The following is a 20,691-nucleotide window of genomic DNA, read 5'->3' on the forward strand; positions in this document are numbered from 1 at the left end:
TTTTTTTTTTTTGTCAGCACTTTTTGCAGTTTCAAGTCACTCCTTTGCCCTCTTCTTTTTTCTAGAAAACTCTCCTTTAGGCCTACTTCCTCATGTCAGCCTTCCTTGATGAAGTTGCTGAGGAAGCTGAGGTACTGATGTTGCTGTCATTTTCATTCATCTCACCACAGCTGGTCTGGAAAAGCTTGTACGTTTGTATGGGTTAATTCTGGGTCCATAGGAAAACTAGCCTGGTATCTAGATTTAGCAAGGACCAGAGTTTGGTTCTGCTGCTGCCGCTACAGATTTTCTAGGTAATTTTGGGCAAGTCTCTTGATTTCTCTGATCAGTCTTCTTGATCATGAAGAGAACTCAGGGAACAGGCTAACACAATGAACCCTTCCAGCAAGTCTGTGAAGTGATGTCCTCATGTGGTAGGTGGGCACGCGTGATCAGAGTGACTGTCAGGATGGCAGGGTTGATGCCCTTTCCGCCGCACCACTGCTGTTTCTGAGCAACCATACTCTGGTGACTCAAGGTGGATTACAGGTTCTGGGTACTTATACTTAGCTCCTTAAGGGCAAGGATGTATTTCACTATCCTTTGTACTTTCCACCTCTGGGCCTGGCAAAACAAGAGGGGAAAACACTTGTTATTGTTGGTATTGAATGAAATATATCAAATGTCAACATGGCAACAGGATACTTAGTGAAAAAAGCAAGTTGCAGAAGGATAGGCAGTATGATACCTCTTAGGAAATGCTTTAATAGACATAAAATGGTATCTTACCTGTTAACACACACACACACACACACACACACACACACAAATGTAGACGAACATGCTTGAAAATGTTACATACCAACTTCAGGATTGTTCTGGCCTCTGGGAGTCAGGGGAGGGAGCACAGGGATAAGGATGGGGATGGCTGGAGTTTTAACTTATCAAAAAAAATTTTAAGGGCTGGGTGCCATGGCTCATGCCTATAATCCCAACACTTTGGGAGGCCAAAGTAGGAGGATTTCTTGAGGCTGGGCATTCAAGACCAACCTGGGCAACAACACAGTGGAACTCTGTCTCTACAAAAAATTTAAAAATTAACTGGGCATGGTGGTACACACCTGTAGTCCTATCTGCTTGCGAGGCTGAGCTGGGAAGATTGCTTGAGCCCAAGAGTTGGAGGCTGCAGTGAGCTCTGATCGCGCCACTACACTCCAGTCTGGGCAACAAAGTGAGACCCTGTCTCTAAAAATTAAGTTGGGAACTAATATAACATGTACTAAATCTAGTGGTGGATTCTGAGGTAATGGTTTTCTGTATGTTTCAAAATTTTCAAAGAGAGACCCTGTTTTCAATTCTTTTTAAAATTATGGCCCACACTAGTGGTCTGAAGTGGTTGAAAATTACCTTTAAAAATAAAAATCATTGTTGGTTGGGCACGGTGGCTCATGCCTGTAATCCCAATACTTCGGGAGGCTGAGGTGGGTGGATTGCTGAGGTCAGGAGTTCAAGACCAGCTTGGCCAACATGGTGAAACCCTGTCTCTACCAGACGTGGTGGTGGGCGCCTGTAACTCCAGCTCCTCAGGAGGCTGAGGCAGGAGAATCGCTTGAACCCAGCAGGCGGAGTTGCAGCAAGAGGAGATCACTCCACTGCACTCCAGCCTGGGTAACAGAGTGGGACTCTGTCTCAAAAATAAATAAATAAAGATCATTGTGGCCACAGTGAAGGACTTGAGCCTCTGCGATTCCTGAGGGTAAGGACTGCCTTTAGGAAAATGTCTAATAATTCTCCCCATGGGGTAGCTTAAGGCTTTTTCCTGATAAAAGTTCTCGTACTCCCATCACACCCAGCTCAGTTATCATTTCCCTGACAAAGTCCTCTCTGGCTTGACGAGGTAAAACTAGTCTCATGTCTTTCATGGGTCTTTTGTGTCCCTACAACTTTTGGTCAATCCGTTTATCATGGCATTTATCATCTTGTTCTCTTTCTTTCTTTTATTTCCTTCCTCCCCTTCCTCTCCATCCTTTCCTTCCTCTCCTTCCCTCTTTCTCTCTTTCTTTCCTTTCTTTCTTGGATTTAAATGCTTTTTATAATAAAATACACACCCATCCATCCACTTACCCACCCAAACCCGAGTAGTTACAGCATGGATTTCTTTGAGGCAGAAGCTAGTATTTCATGTATATCTTTTGTGTGTTATCAAGTTCAGTGCTGGAATGAGTGAATGAGGAGATACTTGGTTCCCTTTGAATGGCAGAAAGCTCAGTGTCCTTGCTGTCACATAAGAATGACAAACACACCAGCCCAGCAGACCAACAAGCCTGATCAGGTTATAGTTATCTCTACTGCCTTAACACAAAGCCCAAAGAGCTCTGAGTATGAAATGTATCCTAGTGCCCTGAGGCACCCATTTCCCAGACTGATCTCTTCCCACTCTACCTGGGCAGGTTCTTCAGACCCAGAAGAAGAAAGTGTTCTCTATTCCAACCGAGCAGCTTGTCACTTGAAGGATGGAAACTGCAGAGACTGCATCAAAGATTGCACTTCGTAAGTGGCTGAGGGTAACTTTGGGATGTCTGAGCGTCTCAGAAGAGGAGGCTGGGTTAATCTGGCTTGTTGTTTCTTTGGAAGGATCCCATCAATTACATCTGGGACAGATATTAAGAAAGTGTCACTGAGTTTCACCAGGTTACTGAGAATGGGAATCTCTACTTGGTCCTTATGGCCCTTGACTTGTGTCTTTGGAGTCTTGGCTCCGCTGCCGAAACAGGAGTGGGATGGGCAGTTAGAAGTAGGCCTTAAAGTCTTTGTGAGATTTGAAACCTGGGGATGAGGTGGAGTTGCAGACCAGTAACTGGCTTGCCCAGGTGTTTTTCAGGGATAGGAGTATGTGAGGGGACGGGAGCAAAGGAAAAAAGGAGGAATAGAGGTTAATAGACATCTCAGAAGAAGCAAGGAGAAAGGAAAAAAATGGTATTCATGAATGACCAGTTTTAGAGGACACTGAACAATGTTTCATACCTCTTTTTCTTCAAGCCAGTCTAATATTCTTTTATCATCATTAAACTCTCACATTTACCTGAAATGTGTTCTCAGATCTGTTGTCCTCTGACATTGCTTTAGATTCATGGCCTGGTGATAGCCAGGAGAGCAGGAGGGGTGTGAGCATACTCACGGAGCCTGTATTGAATTAATTTATACCAGGCCCTGTGCTAGATTTTTCTCTTTGAATGTTCACGACCAACCTGTGGGGTACGTTTACCATGTGTCCCAGGCCAGAACTTAGTTGCTGAGGGTTGGGGCAGTAAAGTGATTTATCTGGGTCACATAGTTAGCGGCAGAGGTGGAATTCAGACACCACCCTATCTGACTCCAAAGCTTGTTTATTATTCCCACCAGACCACAACTGTAAAAACACATAGTAGTGTGAAAGCCATGAAGCGTTTGTTCTTGATTTTGGGGTAATTGAAACTATGAAAATTGATGCATGTGCATGCACATTTAACAAAATTCATGTTTCTCTGCCCTCTTTCCCCTCCTCACTTCAGTCTAAGTTGAAAAATCCCTGTTCTGAGGTTTGGCATTTTTAGCTGTGTCTCTCAGCCAGAAATTACTTCCTGTACGCTGCATGCTCCAGATAACCCTACCTGGAAGAAACTGTAGGGAAACCCTGGTGGCTCAGCAGCCAGCCAGTTGACATTTTTGCCTCCTATTCTAGAGCACTGGTGTTGGTTCCCTTCAGCATTAAGCCCCTGCTGCGGCGAGCATCTGCTTATGAGGCTCTGGAGAAGTACCCTATGGCCTATGTTGACTATAAGACTGTGCTGCAGATTGATAATAGTGTGACGTCAGCCCTAGAAGGCATCAACAGGTGAGCTCCATTCACAGCAGGTGGTCTCCACAGCAACTCTCTGTCCTTGATTGGCTGCCGGCCATTGCCTTGTCTGTCTTCTGAGGGGATCCCTTTGGCTACACTTAGAAAACTCCCAATGGGCACGTAAGAGAAGGTGTGAAAGGAAAATCTGCTTATGTATTTAGCAGGTTTTCAGGGAGTCCAAATTACTGAGATTGATTTGATTTTTGCCTACATGTGCCTCACAGCATCTATGTACACAGTAATATTTATTGTGTGCTGTTTCAGGTATTGTGCCAGGTTCAGTGGGGGATACCAAAATGAGAGAGATACAGACCCCACTTATCTTTAAAGCGCTAACTCTAATTGGAAGAATAAGACACAAGCCCAAGCAGCTGTGACAAGCCTAAAAGGATATGGTTTGTGGACATGGTTCAGTATGTTGCACTGTGACCCCTCCAAGAGGTTCCCCAGGTGCAGTTCCTGTCTGGTCTCTGAGCAGTAATTGACTTTTATCTCATGTATATTGCCATTTGTATAACTGATCATGTTTCCCCTCTGCATGTGCAGCTAGAAAGCCAAACGCTACACAAATAGCAAACCCTTAATAGGACTTCATGGTATGTATTTAGTGCTTTATTGCTGGCTTGACTTGTCTGCCAGCATTCTTTGTTTTCTCTTTGCCTCCTTTTTAATTTATCTGATTCCACAAAATCTACCAATTACTTGACAGACTTTGCTCTAGGACGTGGGCTGATGACTGACACATACCTGTTCCTGCCGTCATAGAGGTCCTGGTCTCAAGGAGGACACCAGTCAGTAATAGGCAAGCACAGTACATGATAAGCGCCATGGTAGGAGGCAGGACAGAGGACTCTGAGGCCAGAAAGGAGCCACCTAGCTAGCTGAGAGGGAGAAGGGGAGGCCAGAAAGAACCTTTTAGAGGAGGTGAGCTAAGATTGAGAGATACGGGGTAGGGGGCCCGCCAGAAGACAGAGCAGCGTGTGCAAGGGTGAGCAAGCATGACAGATCACAGGAATTGTAAGAAGTTGGTTTCACGTGGTGCTGCAGGCAGGAGCTCAGCTTGGGACAGGTTGATGAGGCCAAGTCACACAAGACCCAGTGTTCAGGGGCTTGGACTTAATCCTGAGCAAGTGAGGCTTTATGAAAAGGTCTGTAGCAGTGGAGCAATATGAGCAGAGTTGTATTTTAGAGAAAAACTCTTTGCTGCCATATTGAGGGATGATATGAAGGGCAACAGGATGGAAGGGAGCCATGCAGCAATCCAGGGAGAGGGTGGAGAGAAAACAATGGGACCAGTCAGGGGACGTGTAGGAAGTATATCAACAAGCTTTAGTGGTTGCAGGATAGCAAGAAGGGAGGAATAGAAGAAGACACTCAGATTGTTGACATTCGGTTGGAGGTGACTGTGGGACATGAGAATAGAGATGTAATTAAGATGGTTGGGTATTCACATGGAGCAAAGGAAGAAAATACAGGCCAGACATACGGATTTGAGGGTCATCAGCATAGAGGTGGATTCGGGCTGTGAGAGAGAAAAAGAACGTCACAGCAAGTGGGAAGAGGATGGAGCTTTGAGAAACTCCAGCATTTGAGGGACTTACAGAGGAAGAGCAGCTGGAGAGGTGGAAGGAAACAGGGCAGTTATGTCCCAAGGGAAGAAGTACTACAAGAAGGATGGAGACACCATTAGTGTCAGGTGTTCCAAAGAGCGTACATTAAAGATTTAGCAATGAAGTCACCGGTGGCTCTGATGGAAGCTGGTCAGTGGGATCGGGGGCCAGAGGACAATGCTTTCAGAAAGTCAGGCTTGAAGGGAGGCTAGGGAGTGTAGCTGTGATGGCAAGGGGTGTCCAGTATGGTTTTATTAGGTGAGGAAAAAGTTAAAGGGACTTAAATGCTGATGGTTGGAGTTAGTAGGAGGGATGAAGATGTGGGAGAGGGAGGTGCTGCCTGGGTGTGGTCCCTGAAAGAGGTAAGATCAGAAGAATGAATGTAAATATATATAACATTTTAATGTTTACATATAACATTATATATAACATTGGAGATGGGATCCAGAGCCTAGGTGGATTAGTCCCATTGTCTCTTCTATTGTGACAAAAGAGAAATAGGAAGGATTGGGCACCCAGGCAGGTAGGTTTGTATTTGGGGTGTGAGGAAATTTGCTCTAAAAAAGGGGAAGGGCCGGGGAACAGGTTTGAGGAGAGTAGATGTTTGAAATCACTTGCTTGGCCCTCAGGAAAACAGCCTAGCCCAAGACATCTTGGAATTTGTAGTGATATCAGTCTGTGGTTTTTATTCTTATAATATAGGAAACGTGGCTGTAGGAGCAGAAAAAGTATATAGTTAGCTTTATTCATTCATTCAACACATAACCGATTGGGCCCTGGTGGTTGCCAGGTGATATACCAGGTGCTGGAGATCAGTTGACAGAATGAACTTGGTTGCTGGGTGGCATTTTAAGCTGAAATCTAAAGAATAAGTTGGAGTTAGCCGGGCCTGGAAGGTGGCAGTCTTTTTCCAAAATGGAAATGATTGTTCTGGGTAGAGGAAAAAGCATGTGCAAAGTCTTGAACAGAAGGATCAGAAGGGAATGTGGCTCACAGTGAAGGGGGACAGGAAAGGGTGGGGACCAGATCTCACAGGCCACATTAGCCTAGGGAATTGGGAACCCTGAGGAGTTGTAAGATTTGAGAATGACGTTAAGCTTTGCATTTTTTAAAAAGCCTGAGCATTAAACAAATGTCAGGTGCTTGCATGGTTGTGTACTCGATTCATTGATAAAATATGAAATAAAATGTACGATTCTTTCTTGGAGAAAGTATAGTCTTTTTGGATCATGGTTTAAATATCCTTAACAAGCAACAGATCCCCACTTTAAAGGTAACATAGTTTGACCAAGCTCAAGGAGTGTCATGGTGACTGATCTGAGATGGCGTTTATGGGTGGCAGACTTCTGTTCCTGTATTGCAGCATGTTGGAGGAGCTAAAGAGGTGGTTCTGACCAGAGGGAGGGTGGCAGCTCTGGCTCTTCTGAAAAGCCTACCTCCCATGGGTGTGTGAAAGGAGAAATATCTTCTTGACCCAGCTGGAAACCTCCCTGCAATCCTGCCTTCCTTTCCAGAATGACCAGAGCTCTCATGGACTCGCTTGGGCCTGAATGGCGCCTGAAGCTGCCCTCTATCCCCTTGGTGCCTGTTTCAGCTCAGAAGAGGTGGAATTCCTTGCCTTCGGAGAACCACAAAGAGATGGCTAAAAGCAAATCCAAAGAAACCACAGCTACAAAGAACAGAGGTGAGCTGTGACACCCTGCCCAGAGTCTTGCAATCTCCTGGTATCTGTTTTCTCTAGATCAGTCCTGCAAAAATTGGCATTGTTTAGCTGAGTTACAAAAATAATCTTAGGAACAAAGTATAAAACAAAATAGAAGTCTTCATCTCTTAGAGATTGTTTTCTCAGCTGTATAGTGAGGGGGATGATAAAGTCTTCCTCACAACCATGAGGACTGAATGACATAAGACACATAAAACCCCCAGTGTGGCACATAGGCATGCAGTGTGAGTTCCCTTCTCTTTCCTCTGGTAGTACTTGGGATGTAGTACTTAGGATGTTTTTGGTTGCAAAAACAGAAAGCTCAACATGGTAAAAATAGTATAGGGAATTTATTGGCTCATAAAACTGAAAAATCCAGAGAGAATTCAGGCAAGGTTTACTCCAGCAGCTCACTGTATTAACAGACTAACTCCATTTTTCTGTACTTATCTCAGCTTTCTTTTCTGTTGTGTGTCAGCTTTGTCTTTGGCAAGCTTCCCTCCTAGTAGCAAAATAGCTATAGCAGTTCCCATCCTCACATTCATACCCCATGCCTCATGACCCAGAGAAAGAAAGTCTTTCTCTGATAGCTCACTAGGAAAAGACAGGATTTTTTTTTCCCCAAAAAACTCTAGCTCACATATTTTCTCAATCGATTTCTCAATCTATTCTGGTCTTCATGGTCACAGGCCATTCCCTGAAGTACACACCATAACCGGGGGATGAGAATTTGTGAGTAGGTCACCCCTGAGGCACCTGCCCCACCTCCAGAGCTAGAGAGTGACACTTCCCAGGAGCATGTACACTGTGTGAATCCCTGGAGAAGCATGAAGAAGAGAAAGATCCAGGCTGGGCAGCCAAAAACAGGAGACTCCTCACCTCAACTGTGTGAAAGGAAGAGGCCATTTGTCAGGCACTAGGAACCTCTTTTAATGTTCTAGGGGAATGGTCCAGCCCAGCAAGCTAGAGATTCAGGCTAGAGGTGCAGAAGGGATCAGAGATGGAGCCCTGCCATGTGTAAGTGACCTTTAGGTATTGGGGGAGGACAAGAGTTACTCACCTTCTACAGGAGAACCCCTGTCTGGGAATGGGTCGCATTCACTCTGGTTTGTGGGAGCCTGGTAAATGTTCCCCACTCTTCTCTAGGATGAAAATGTGGGGTGCTAATGAACCTGATGGCATCAGTGCACCTGCCATTGATTTCATTCTTTCAGGGTCACTGAGCCATGTGTTCCCACCACGTGTATGCTAAGCAGTGTGACACAGAGAGGACAGGTAGTCTTGGCCCTCAAGGACCCTTTTTCCCATAGCCCGGAAACTATACCCTTTCTTTACCAGATGTGTATTTATTAATATTTATTTACTTCTTGTCCTGCTTTAAGTATATAGTGTGTTCTGTACTTTCTTACATACTCTCAGATTTGACCCTGAAAATAGCCATTGGTGGAATTAGTATTGCTTCATTTTATTGGTGAGGAAATTGAGGTCCAAAAGTTCTGTAGGTCACACAAGATCTTCCAGCTACCAAGAGGCAGTGACAAGGCTAGAACCTGGGTTGCTTTTTATCATTTATATATTTTTATGTGCATGCAAAAATGTATTTATTTCAGGAGTCCCCAACTTCTTGATGAAAAACTGTTGAATTGCCCAGAAGCTATTAATTGGGGGAAGTCATTAATCAGGAAGGATGATTTACAACAGTGGAGGAAATCGCTGGGAGAGAGGATTGTAAACCATTTGGAAGGGATGATACTGAAGAGATCTCACTGATCTCAGTTGGGTGCTGCTCCATGGTTTTTTTCCTCTTCTGAATTTGTATCTAGTGCCTTCTGCTGGGGATGTGGAGAAAGCCAAAGTTCTGAAGGAAGAAGGCAATGAGCTTGTAAAGAAGGGAAACCATAAGAAAGCTATTGAGAAGTACAGTGAAAGCCTCTTGTGTAGTAACCTGGAATCTGCCACATACAGCAACAGGTATCTCCTACATAGCTGCTGGCCTGGGGCATTTCAGGACACTGGATGTTTTGTTCCATAGTCTTCTCTTGGACTGCAATGGGCCCCTCATCCCTAGCATTTAGTCAAGTATGTTATGGCTGAAAACATGCATCCATGTTGTGAGCTAGACATGACCAGTGGCATTCATTATCTCAAAAGGGTAGAAACTGAGGGATGCCAAATGGTAGCCTGGGCTTTGTTGGCCCCTGTCCCCAGAATTTTCATAAGCATATAATGTAAGTAAAAGCAGTGTGCTTGCTCTGCAGCACAACCCTAACACAAGCCTCTTAGCCTCTCCACCCCACCACGCTGCTCCCTACCCTTCTCCAAGACCCTCCTGTTAGAAATTTTGGCATCATTTCTGTCTGAGAGGACTGGCCCAGAAGCCAAAGTGTGAGGTAACCATTGCCTGGCCTGAGAGCAAGAAGGATGGGTCCAGTCTAGCCTGAAGGGTTAGACTTGTGGGCCTGTAGAAAGCCCTGCAGCAGGAGCTGCCGTCAGTGATCACTGACAGAGCCTAGGAGCCAGGGCGCGGTCCCTTCGCTGTGTAGGAGGGACTGTTCTGCAGCAATGCTCGGAGGTGTTACAGGTGGTCTTTCTGTTTTAGTGTTGAGAAAATTGAGGCTCAGAGAAGGAAGGGTTTTGCCTTCAACTCACCCAGCCAGTAAATGTTGGCACCAGAATTGGAATCTGACTTCAACAAGAGCTTCCTGTTACTTTTACTCTCAGAACCTTGAAACATTCAGCAAGAGACCATATCAAAACCAAATGCTTAGTATAAAACATTTATTATAAAATGTTATAAATCTGTTTATCCTTCCCTATCAGCATACACGTATCACTCTCTAGTTCAAAAATCTTGGATCTAATGTAGACACATTGTTCTTTATTCCAAACTCTTGAGATAAAATGTGTTTTCCAGCCACGGTGGCTCAATGCCTGTAATCCCAACACTTTGGGAGGCTGAGGCAGGAGGATCACTTGAGGTCAGGAGTTCGAGACCAGCCTGGCCAACACGGCAAAACGCCATCTCTACTGAAAATACAAAAAATCAGCTGGGCGCCGTGGCACATGCCTGTGATCCCAGCTACTCGGGAGGCTGAGGCAGGAGAATCACTTGAACCCAGGAGGCAGGGGTTACAGTGAGCCAAGATCGCGCTCAGCCTGGGTGACAGAGCGAGACTTGATTGTCACAAAAAAAAAAAAGAAGTGTTTTCCACTTCAGTGAGGTAATATGGTCTGAATTATGTAACACTCCAGCAGTATCTGGGGCAGCTTGCAGAAGTATTTCTGCCAGTGAAACTTGGAAATTCCATGTTCACATGGGGTGGAATAGAGAAACTAAGTAGCTTCATGTCAGTTCAGATCAGGTTTTGCTGCCCAATGAGTTGGAAAGATAACTTGTAATTTTAAAGCTTATATTTTGGAATTTTGCACCTGTGGTTTTATGTGGTTTTATTGCTGATTGGACCAGAGGGGCCTCAGTCTGCCAGGCTAATTTGAAAAAGAAGCCTGCAGCCTATTTGTTTCATATTTGTGCGGCATCTTCTAACTCCTCTATCTCTGGGCCCTCTTTCACCTTGCTTACCTTATGCTGCTAGACACCTCCATTGACTCATTTTTCTGGATCATTGCCACATTTGGAGCTGTGTTTTGTCTTGTTTAGATACCGTTCTTCATGCAGGTGTCTGTGCCACACTGTTTTAATTACTTTTGCTTTATAATATCTTATAAGGCTGGTCTTTTCTTCATTCTTCTTAATCAGAGCATTCCTAGTATTTGCCCATGTTTGTTCTTCTAGCTAAATTTTCAGATCATTTGGCAAATTCCAAAAAATGTCTTGTTGGACAGCTTTTGGTTGTGATTGCATTGGGTTTATAATCTAGAGGACTAATGACAAACTGAATTTGTAGGCGTTGTGGCTAACATTTTACCACATCCTGGAACGTCTTGAACATAGTCTAATGCCCCCCCTTATGTACGCCCATCTGAACGACAACAGTGCCTAGGCTTTGGCTTACTTTGGCTCCCTTTGTGCAGGTGACATCTGAGTGCATAGCACCTACAACTTGCCAGCCCTGAAACAGCTCATAAGAATCTCATTTGTACTCACAGCAGTCCTTCAGCTTAGGTCATTGTCCTGTGTTACCTAATCAGGCTCAGAAAGATGAATTAATGACCACAAAGTTAAACAACTAATACTTGATGGCTGGGATTTAAGCCAGATCTTTGTGACTCCAAGGCTTATTTCCCTTTCACTCACTTGTGTTATTTCCCAACCCCTTTGTAATTAAAACCCTTCTGGCTGGATACAGAGTCAGCTCATTTACCAAAAGTCAAGGGTGTTTATTTTATTACCTGAAGTTACGCATTTTGATCATCTTAAATATAGTCTTGAGAAGTCTCACATGCCCCTAGTAATCACTACCTTTCTATTCTGAAGTCACCATACAGTGCATAATGCTTTCACTGTGGTTCCTCTACTTCCCAGACACTTGGCTATTTAAATTGCCAAGCCCATGGGGAGGAAACTTTAGTTTCCTTAGAATTCCTCTATGTTCAGGCTGGGCACGGTGGCTCATGCCTGTAATCCCAGCACTTTGGGAGGCCGAGGTGGGCAAATCACTTGAGGTCAGGAGTTTAAGACCAGCCTGGCCAACATGCTGAAACCCCATCTCTACCAAAAAATACAAAAGTTAGCTGGGCATGGTGGTGCGTACCTATAATCCCAGCTGCTCGGGAGGCTGAAGTGGGAGAATCGCTTGAACCCAGGAGGCGGAGGTTGCAGTGAGCTGTGATCATGCCACTGCACTCCAGCCTGGGGACAGAGCGAGACCCTGTCTCCAAAAAAAAAAGGAATTCCTCTGTGTTCAAAGTTCAAAACACGGGCTACTATTCTAAAACTTGGTGGTTTACAACAACCATTTTATTTTGTTTGTAATTTATGAGTCAGGAATTAGGGAAGGGAAGTTCTCATTTGGGGTCTTTCATGCAGGGTCAGCAAGATGGTAGCTGGGGCTGGAATCCTCTAAAGCCTTCTTCCTCAATTGTCTGGCAGCCGGGCTGCCTGACTCAAATGGCTGAGCGATGGAACTGCTAGAGCAAGCTGGCACCTCTTTCCACTTTCTTAGCAGCCTTTTCATGTGTGCTGGCGTGAGCTTCGCGAGAGCATGGTGGCCTCAGAGTAGGTGGCTTCTTCCCTGTCAGTTCAAGGCTCCAAGAGTGAGTGTTTCCAGAGACCAAGGTGGAAGCTGCAAGGCCTATTATGACCTAACCTTGGAAGTCACATCGTGTCCCTTCCTCTGTCCTCTGTTGGTCAGAGCAGTCACAGAGCCTGCCTGAATTCAGAGAGAGAGAGCAGATACCCCTCCGCCTCTCAGTGGGAGGAGTGCCAAAGAATTTGTGTCTGTCTTTTAAGTTGTTACAAGAAGGTTTTTCTCTCTGTTAATTTATAAATTCCATGCAATATCAAAGGACTAGTCGAATTTTCTTCTTTAAATTCATGGTAAGTTTGTTAGAAAAAAATGAGAACACTAACATGAGAGAATCTGGTGTATGATAAAGTCTGGGGCAAAGAGAGATTATTTAATAAGAGGTGTTGGGTTAGCCAGGTTAGAGTTAAACATGAATCCTACCTTCTTATTTTAAAGTAAATTCTAAGTGGATCACAGTTTGGAATGTAAAAAGCGAAACCATTAAGTTATAGAAGAACACATGGATTAACTATCTTGCAGTGGGGAAGGTATTCTTATGTGAAGGGAAAAAAATGTTACAGAAGTCGTTAAAGTTAAGAGAAGTTTGATTTCATAAGATTAAAAACCCTTATGTAAAGATGTTCAGCTTTACCCACAACTAAGCAACTAAGACAGTGAGACACTGTTTCCATATTGGCAAACATTAAAATTTAAGACCCAAAGTTGGTACAGTTGTAGGATAGGCTCTGTCAATAACTGTTCAGCTTTTTTGGAAAGCATTTTGGCAGTAACAATCAGATTTTCTTTTTTTTTTTTTAAGAGATGGGGGTCTCCCTATGTTGCCCAGGCTGGTCTCGAACTCCTGGGCTCAAGTGATCTTCGCACCTTGGCCTCCCAAAGTGCTGGGATTATAAGCATGAGCCACCGCACCTGGCCAATCAGGTTTTAAAATGTATGTATCTTTGGATACAGCAGTCCCTTGCACAAGGATGTTCATCATGGCATCATTTATTTACAAACTGGAAACAATGAAAAATACCTCTCAATAGGAAATTGGTAAAACAAATTATGCTACATCCAACTTAATGAATACCTGCACCCACTGAAAACAGTGAGGTGGAACAGATGAACTTACGTAATGAGCGCCCAGACATCTGACTGTTTTGTTTTTAGTGACTGTGTTTGGAGAGAAGGACTAGATCTGAATGAGGAAGATACACATACACATGCACTTTTTTTAACCCACAGATGCAGAATATATTGTTGTATGGATGCACATGACTTTTTTCCAACATTTTATTTTTATTTTTATTTTTTTTTTGAGACGGAGTCTTGCTCTGTCGCCCGGGCTGGAGTGCAGTGGCCGGATCTCAGCTCACTGCAAGCTCCGCCTCCCGGGTTTACGCCATTCTCCTGCCTCAGCCTCCCGAGTAGCTGGGACTACAGGCGCCCGCCACCTCGCCCGGCTAGTTTTTTTGTATTTTTTAGTAGAGATGGGGTTTCACCGTGTTAGCCAGGATGGTCTCAAACTCCTGACCTCGTGATCTGCCCATCTCGGCCTCCCAAAGTGCTGGGATTACAGGCTTGAGCCACCGCGCCCGGCCAATTTCCAACATTTTATTATGAAAATGTTCAAAATATAGGAAAGTTGAAAGATTTGTACGTTGAACACCCATATACCTACCATCTAAATTCTCCAATTAGTATTGTTACATTGCCTAATCACTGTTTAGCCATCTGTTGGTCTATATTATTGTCTTTGATGCACTTCAAAGTAAATTGCAAACGTCTTTACATTTCACCCCATGTCAGCATTATGTATTAGAGTTCAGTAGTTGTTTTTTGTTTTTTTTTTCCTTAAAGTAGATAATTTTTTAATCTGTCAAGGGAAAGGTTTCAGGAAACCTTTTCTTTGCTTGAAAGAGCTCAGTATAGGACAGTGCAGTCCAGCATGGTATAATGAGATGAGATCAAGATCTGGAGTCCCGTGAACGAACCCCCTGCCTATTTGAATCCTAGGTCTGCCCCTCAGTACTGGCGGTACCTGGCCCAAGTTTGTTTACCCTTCTGAACCAGCACGTTTCATCTGTGAAAAAGGCTAGGATTGTTGTGAGGATTTAAGAAGACATAAAGTAGCCAGCACAGAGTAGGTGTTCAGCAAATTGGAGATCACTTCTCAAACTACTCCACGGCATGTGGGTGGCCCATAAGAAGTGACTGAAACCTCCAAAATGGTCTTTCCCCTTCAGAGCGCTCTGCTATTTGGTCCTGAAGCAGTACACAGAAGCAGTGAAGGACTGCACAGAAGCCCTCAAGCTGGATGGAAAGAACGTGAAGGCATTCTACAGACGGGCTCAAGCCCACAAAGCACTCAAGGTAAAAAAAAAAAAAAAAAAAATCCTGGCTAAAAGGTCCCAACATAGCTACAGAGATTTATGCCAGTGCCACCGTTTATAGGGTGTAGCCAAGCTGAGGCAATATCTGCAGCTTTTACTCCTCATCCTGAGCCCAGGATAACTTAGAGCAGGCCTGTGGGCTGGGGTTTGCAAACACTTTGCTGCCTCAGCAGCTATCCCCATCCCAGTCCAGGAACCTTCCCCACACTCCTGTCTTTTCTTCTATTAGGACTATAAATCCAGCTTTGCAGACATTAGCAACCTCCTACAGATTGAGCCTAGGAATGGTCCTGCACAGAAGTTGTGGCAGGAAGTGAAGCAGAACCTACACTAAAATCCCAACGGGGCAGCCGGAACCCCTGCCTGACCTTACCCAGAGAAGCCACGGGCCACCTGCTCTGTGCCCGCTCCTGAAACCCAGCATGCCCCAAGTGAGCTCTGAAGCCCCCTCCTCAGCCCCTGATGGCCTTCCACCCTGTAAGAGGCGCTGCTTGTTCAAATTAAGCTCAGTGTAGTCAAACACAGACATGGTGGTTGCTCCAGAAAGGTCCCCACTAGGGCTAAGCGTGAAGCTGAAGCCCTGTCTCCATTCCCCCGACCCAGCTAGCTGACCACACCAACAGATCCTCATCAGCAAAGCATTTGGCTTTGTCCTGCCCAAGTGTGCTGCAGACTGAGTGCTGCCCTTGTGGCTTCCCCAGACCCCACCTCACTGCAGTTCATCTGAACAACCTGAGCTCCCGGGCAGGGGTAGAAGGAGGGGGATAAACCTAAGGCCCTGATCCAAAGCAGCCTGTTGAGCTGGTTCTCCAGGGCTGCAGTCTCTCCAGGTGTACAGCTGCTGTCCTTGCCCTGTCCTGTCCTTTCCTTGCACAGTCTCCTGTGTCTGAGCCCCAGTGCCTTCTGTTCAGGCCCTGCTTTGGTGGGAAGGCGGAGCCCTGACCCTTGGACAGCTGTCCTTGACTCTGTGCTGCTGCCTTCCGCAGAGAGGCACCTAGGCTGATGAAAGAGCCCAGTGATTGTGGCCACTCCTCCTCGAGGTGGGAGTGGGAGAGAGGCCTCCTTGGTCAGTGTCCTGCTTTCTGGGCAGGGACTTGGCTTTTTGTTCCAACAGTGGCCTTCTCCGGGCTTCATAGTTCTTTGTAATATGTTGAAGTTCATTTGAACTGACTGATTTTGTTGAATTGTGTGTTTAAGCTGTTGCATTAAAAGGCTTTCTTCTACATCAGTGTCTGCTGTGCTTTCATTTATGCCTTTTCAGCTTTGCACCTGGAACTTTGTAGTAATAATACAAGCTTATTGCTTACTGGGCATTCATTCATTTGCTGAACAAATTTATTGACATGTCTGCATGGGGCAGGCACTGTGAATAGTGCTAGGGAGACAGCAGTGAACAGACACAGCCCCTGCTCTCAGAGGGCTGGTAGTCCAGTGGGAAGCCAAGAAGTTACCACACATGTAAAATTGCAGCTTGCCTGAGTGTCGTGAAGTAGTCGTCAGTGATTTCCCTGCCCAAAAGGGGAAATTTGATGCAGTGGAGGTAAGGGGGTCCCTGAGTAAGTAAAGCTGGAATTGAGTTCCAAACAGGGAGGTTAACTAGTGAAGAGGGGGAGGGAAAGCACCGTGGGCAGAACGGCATGCGTAAGGCCCTCATTGGGAGCACAGCCAGTGAGTACAGGGACCTAAAAGGGCCGATGAAGTTCACAAAACATGGTATGGGGTGAGGCTGGAGAGTGCTTTACGATCTAGCTAGCATCAAGGGCTGCCTCCCTTTCCTGGGCTGGTTTTCACCTTATGGAAGTGGAGTTTTAGGATTCCACAGAGCAGAGCAGACAAAGGGGTCTGATCATCCCTTGGCTCCCATCACACAGTGCTAAGCAGCATTTGGTGTTAAGCACACCACCTCTGAGCTCTCTTGATGAGTCTTGTCTGAGCCATCAGACACCCAGGCTGAAGCAGAGTTAGACAAACCCCATCGGCACAGTCAAGGGACAGTTTCAGAGTGAGGCACCGTACCCCTTTATTGCCTTGTAAGCAGGCAGGACTGATGTGAGGTAGGTTTCATGACATCCAGTCACAACTGATTTATATCATCCTGAGCTCTAGAAGGCAAGCAACTTGATTTGCTAGTAAAGACACAGAGGGTAGGGCCGGCACAACCCAAAGAGGCTACTCGTTTTGTACTTCAGAAAGTACAGAAATGTACTTCAGATGAACACAATGTGATAAGCTTCCTCATGCCCATCACTCATCTTTGAAAGTTAACATCATTCAGCCTTTTCCAGAGCGGCTTTGAGGAATAAAACTTCTGCTTCTCATAGGTTAATGTTTCTAGGAGAGGGACACACAGCTATCAATATGACTGTCTTAAAGGTTGTGATGGAATTCTACCCCACTCCTGGACAAGGTGTAAAACACTGTTACGTGGGAATGACAGGGCAGAGAGCAGATCATGCGGGGACTCCTAGGCTATGTAAAGTGGTCCTTATTCTAATGGTGGGAAGCTACTGCAGAATTTATGCAAGGATGAGACATTAGAGAGGCATTTTGAAGCTTTAGGACTGCATGGTGGAGGACAGACTGCGGGAGGGCTAGGGTAGATGCAGTTAATCGGCGGAAGGTAGTGAGTACAGGGGTTGAGCTTAGCTCAAATTAGTGGATTTATTCCACTAGGTAGTGGAAGTGGATTTCGATTTGGCAGGAGGTCATGTTGGTGGATTTTCTCTGGAAGATGGGAGGAGAGAAAGTGGTATGGCAGCAGGGCTGGGGAAACCCTCTGATTTTGGCTTTTGCAACAGAATGGTGGGGCCATTTGTGGAGACAGAACACTGGAAGAGAGAATCAGAGAATAAGGCCAGGCACAGTGGCTCATGCCTGTAAACCCCACCCGAGGCGGGTGGATCACCTGAGGTCAGGAGTTCGAGATCAGCCTGACCAATATGGTGAAACTTCATCTCTTCTAAAAATACAAAAATTAGCCGGGTGTGGTGGAGTGCACCTGTAGTCCCAGCTACTCTGGAGGCTGAGGCGGAAGAATTGCTTGAACCCAGGAGGCAGAGGTTGCAGTGAGCAGAGATCGCGTTACTACACTCCAGCCTGGGTGACAGAGTGAGACTCTATCTCAAATTTTAAAAAATAAAAAAAAGAGGACTTAGTTAAATCATACGCTTGATTTTATACATGAATGTTACCAAGATAACCAGGAGCTGATGGCAAGTAGGTGGTGAAATGTGAGAAAGGTGACTCAGTTGCTCTTAAGAGTTGACTGGGCTGAAGAGAAAAACGGGGAGTCATCCTAGACTAGGTGCAAATTGAAGATGTGCTTGTAAATTAGATAGCTCAGGAGAACATGGCATGAGAAAAGGAGAGAGCCCAGGACTGAGACTAAAGAAATGTCAGCAGTCAGCATTTGGGGAGAAGACGATGGATCTGCACAGGGAACAGATTAAAAGCAGCCAGAGAAGTGGGCAGGGTGTGACGAAGACAGGTTGGAGGTCTGTGGAGTGGAGAACAGGAAGAGTGAGGAGCTGAGAGTGGCAGAGCAGCCTTGAGGACTCAGTCAGATTTGTTGCTGGTGAATTTTTAGCAGAACCCAGTCTGCTTGGGTCATAGTAGAAGCTTTCATTTGGCTGCTCAGGTACAGGAGAGGGCAAAGACGACCGACGACCATACGTCCCTGTTGGAAGGTGAGCACTAACTGACCTGAAGAAGCTCTGAGAGACTTCCCCATTTCCAGGGGAGGAAAATCCTGACCTGGGAAGGTACCCTAAAGCGTTCCTACAAGGGTTAATTATGTTACACAACTCTTTAGCCAGCCTGGAGCCGAGAAGCAGCTGGATATTTGCCCTGCAGGGTGCCCAAGCCAGGGGCTCCACGCACATCAGATGGAGGCCCCTGTAGCTCTGGTCCATTGCGTGATATTCATGTTGTCATCCACTGTACTGTTGACGGGTGAGTTCCTGACACTTCTGCTCTTGTGTATATGCCCTCTGTGTACTTCAGCACTCCTTTATGGTTTCTGTTTCTTACAGCCAGAGCCCCACCCAGTCATGTCTACCCTTTGCTCTGTCCGCACCTCCCTCAGACACAAAAGGGTGGGAGGCAAGGCAGATTTTGCAGCACTTTTAATACACAAAGCAAAAGGTAATAGGCTGGATGGGTGACCAACCGTCATTCAGATACAGAGCCCAAGTATAGATACAGACTCACTGGGAAATAAGTTAGAGTTTGCAGGGCCTGAGGACTGAGAGCCAGAAACACCGTCCTTTTGGCAGCCATGGAAGTGAGGATTTCCTTTTCTGAGGACAAAAAGGTAAAAGTAAGTGGTTTTAAAGTATGGTGGACACCCAGACTTCAATAAAGAAGGTGGTTTTATCCTGGCCATGCCTTCAGGCAGGCAGAATAGAGCCAGGCATGGCCCCAGGAAAGCGCAACCTATTCTGCATGAAGCCAAACAGGGCAGCTGGCAAGAGGGCACCTCCTTCACCCTCCACCACCCCTCATTCTGATCACAGTTAATCATCCCTTCTGATTCTCACGACTTCCTCCAAACTCCTTGGTGATTCAGAGAAAGCCAGGGACACAGCACAATTCTGTGTGTTTGTGAAAGTCCCTGCCTAGTTCCTTACAGCTTCTCCCAGGCTCAGCTGCTCCTGTCACCGTTCCACCCACCTGGTTTCAGTGCATGTACGCCTTCGGCTGCTCCATTGCCTGGTGTGCCTGCAGCACGGCCACTGCCTCGTCTATCTGTGGGACATGAGTGGGAGAGGCTTAGTGCAGCTGCCCCAGCAGGTCCCAGAAGAGCCTTGACCTCCCCCTGGCTCAGCATCCTGGATACAGGATCCTCCTCCATCCACAGTGTTTCTGTGGAACCCTCCCTCCACCACTGCTTGCAAGATCCCATGGCCCTGTCTGTCACCTTTGACACAGAGGTACACTGCTGGACAGCTGGAAAAATCTTAACCCTTACACTGAGTCAGAACACACTTCCTTGTACCAAAACCCTACCTATGGAACAACACAGAGTTAGTCCACGGAGGTGCGAAGTCGCAAACCCTTACCTAAGCGCCCCCTCCACTCTAAGATTCAGCAGGCCTTCAAGTGTCAGCAAGAAGAAACACTTTATCTGGCCAAACAGCTGCCCACTAGCTCCACTAGGAGAGCCCTTGTCCTTAGCTCTGCTCCTGCCCCCTCAGGCTCCCTGCTGCCCAGGTTCCTGCTTACCTTGGCATGGAGGGACTCTGGAGACTCCAGCATGAGTAACAGCTCTGAGTTGTCAATCTCCAGCAGCATGCCCGTGATCTTGCCGGCCAGCTGGGTGTGGACATCATGGATAAGGGGGTAGAGACGCTCCCCTGTGTGGAACACCCTCTAATGGCTTGTGCACCTGCCTGGCTCACATCCCAGCATCCCAGGGCTGGTATGGAGTGGAGCACTGAGGACATCTGGGTTCTTCTCCCAGAACTGCTCCTTCCAGGCTGTGACATTTAACACCTGCTCTAACATCAGGTACTTCTAATGACAGGGCCTGGTATTGGCGGTCAGCCTGTCTCAGCTGTGTGCAGGGCCCAGCAAGGATGGGGTGTCTCTTAAGGCAGAAAGGGTGGAAGGGGTCTTCCCATGAAGAAAGTGAAGATGTTTATAGAGAAGTAGTAACAAAGCATTCTACTTCCATTAAGTTCATTTAAAAGTTTGCCAGGTAAGGCCAGGCACAGTGGCTCACACCTGTAATCACAGTACTTTGGGAGGCCAAGGCGGGCGGATCACCTGAGGTCAAGAATTTGAGACCAGCCTGGACAGCATGGTGAAACCCCATCTCTACTAAAAACACCAAAATTATCTAGGCGTAGTGGCACGTGCCTGTAATCCCAGCTACTTGGGAGGCTGAGGCAGGAGAATCACTTGAACCTGGGAGGCAGAGGTTGCAGTGAGCTGAGAT

The 20,691-nt window shown here is 46.1% G+C and overlaps 2 protein-coding genes across 2 annotated transcripts in view; one reads left to right on the forward strand and one right to left on the reverse strand.

Annotated features, from left to right (window-relative positions):
* Positions 1-16,070, forward strand: part of TOMM34 (translocase of outer mitochondrial membrane 34) — an 18,038-nt gene extending 1,968 nt beyond the window's left edge. The window contains exons 2-7 of the mRNA XM_011928974.1: positions 2,430-2,529; positions 3,701-3,853; positions 6,984-7,153; positions 8,995-9,142; positions 14,607-14,733; positions 14,983-16,070. Of these exons, the coding sequence (XP_011784364.1) occupies positions 2,430-2,529; positions 3,701-3,853; positions 6,984-7,153; positions 8,995-9,142; positions 14,607-14,733; positions 14,983-15,087 (803 nt within the window). The 3' untranslated portion in view covers positions 15,088-16,070. The remainder of the gene's footprint in view (positions 1-2,429; positions 2,530-3,700; positions 3,854-6,983; positions 7,154-8,994; positions 9,143-14,606; positions 14,734-14,982) is intronic.
* Positions 16,071-18,860: 2,790 nt separating this feature from the next.
* The window catches only part of PABPC1L (poly(A) binding protein, cytoplasmic 1-like), a 30,213-nt gene continuing 28,382 nt past the window's right edge, over positions 18,861-20,691 (reverse strand). Inside the window, 3 exon segments of the mRNA XM_011928976.1 lie at positions 18,861-19,051; positions 19,425-19,499; positions 19,977-20,169. Of these exon segments, the coding sequence (XP_011784366.1) occupies positions 19,431-19,499; positions 19,977-20,169 (262 nt within the window). The 3' untranslated portion in view covers positions 18,861-19,051; positions 19,425-19,430.

Source organism: Colobus angolensis, unplaced genomic scaffold, assembly GCF_000951035.1.
Source record: "Colobus angolensis palliatus isolate OR3802 unplaced genomic scaffold, Cang.pa_1.0 Scaffold8, whole genome shotgun sequence".
NCBI lineage: Eukaryota > Metazoa > Chordata > Mammalia > Primates > Cercopithecidae > Colobus > Colobus angolensis.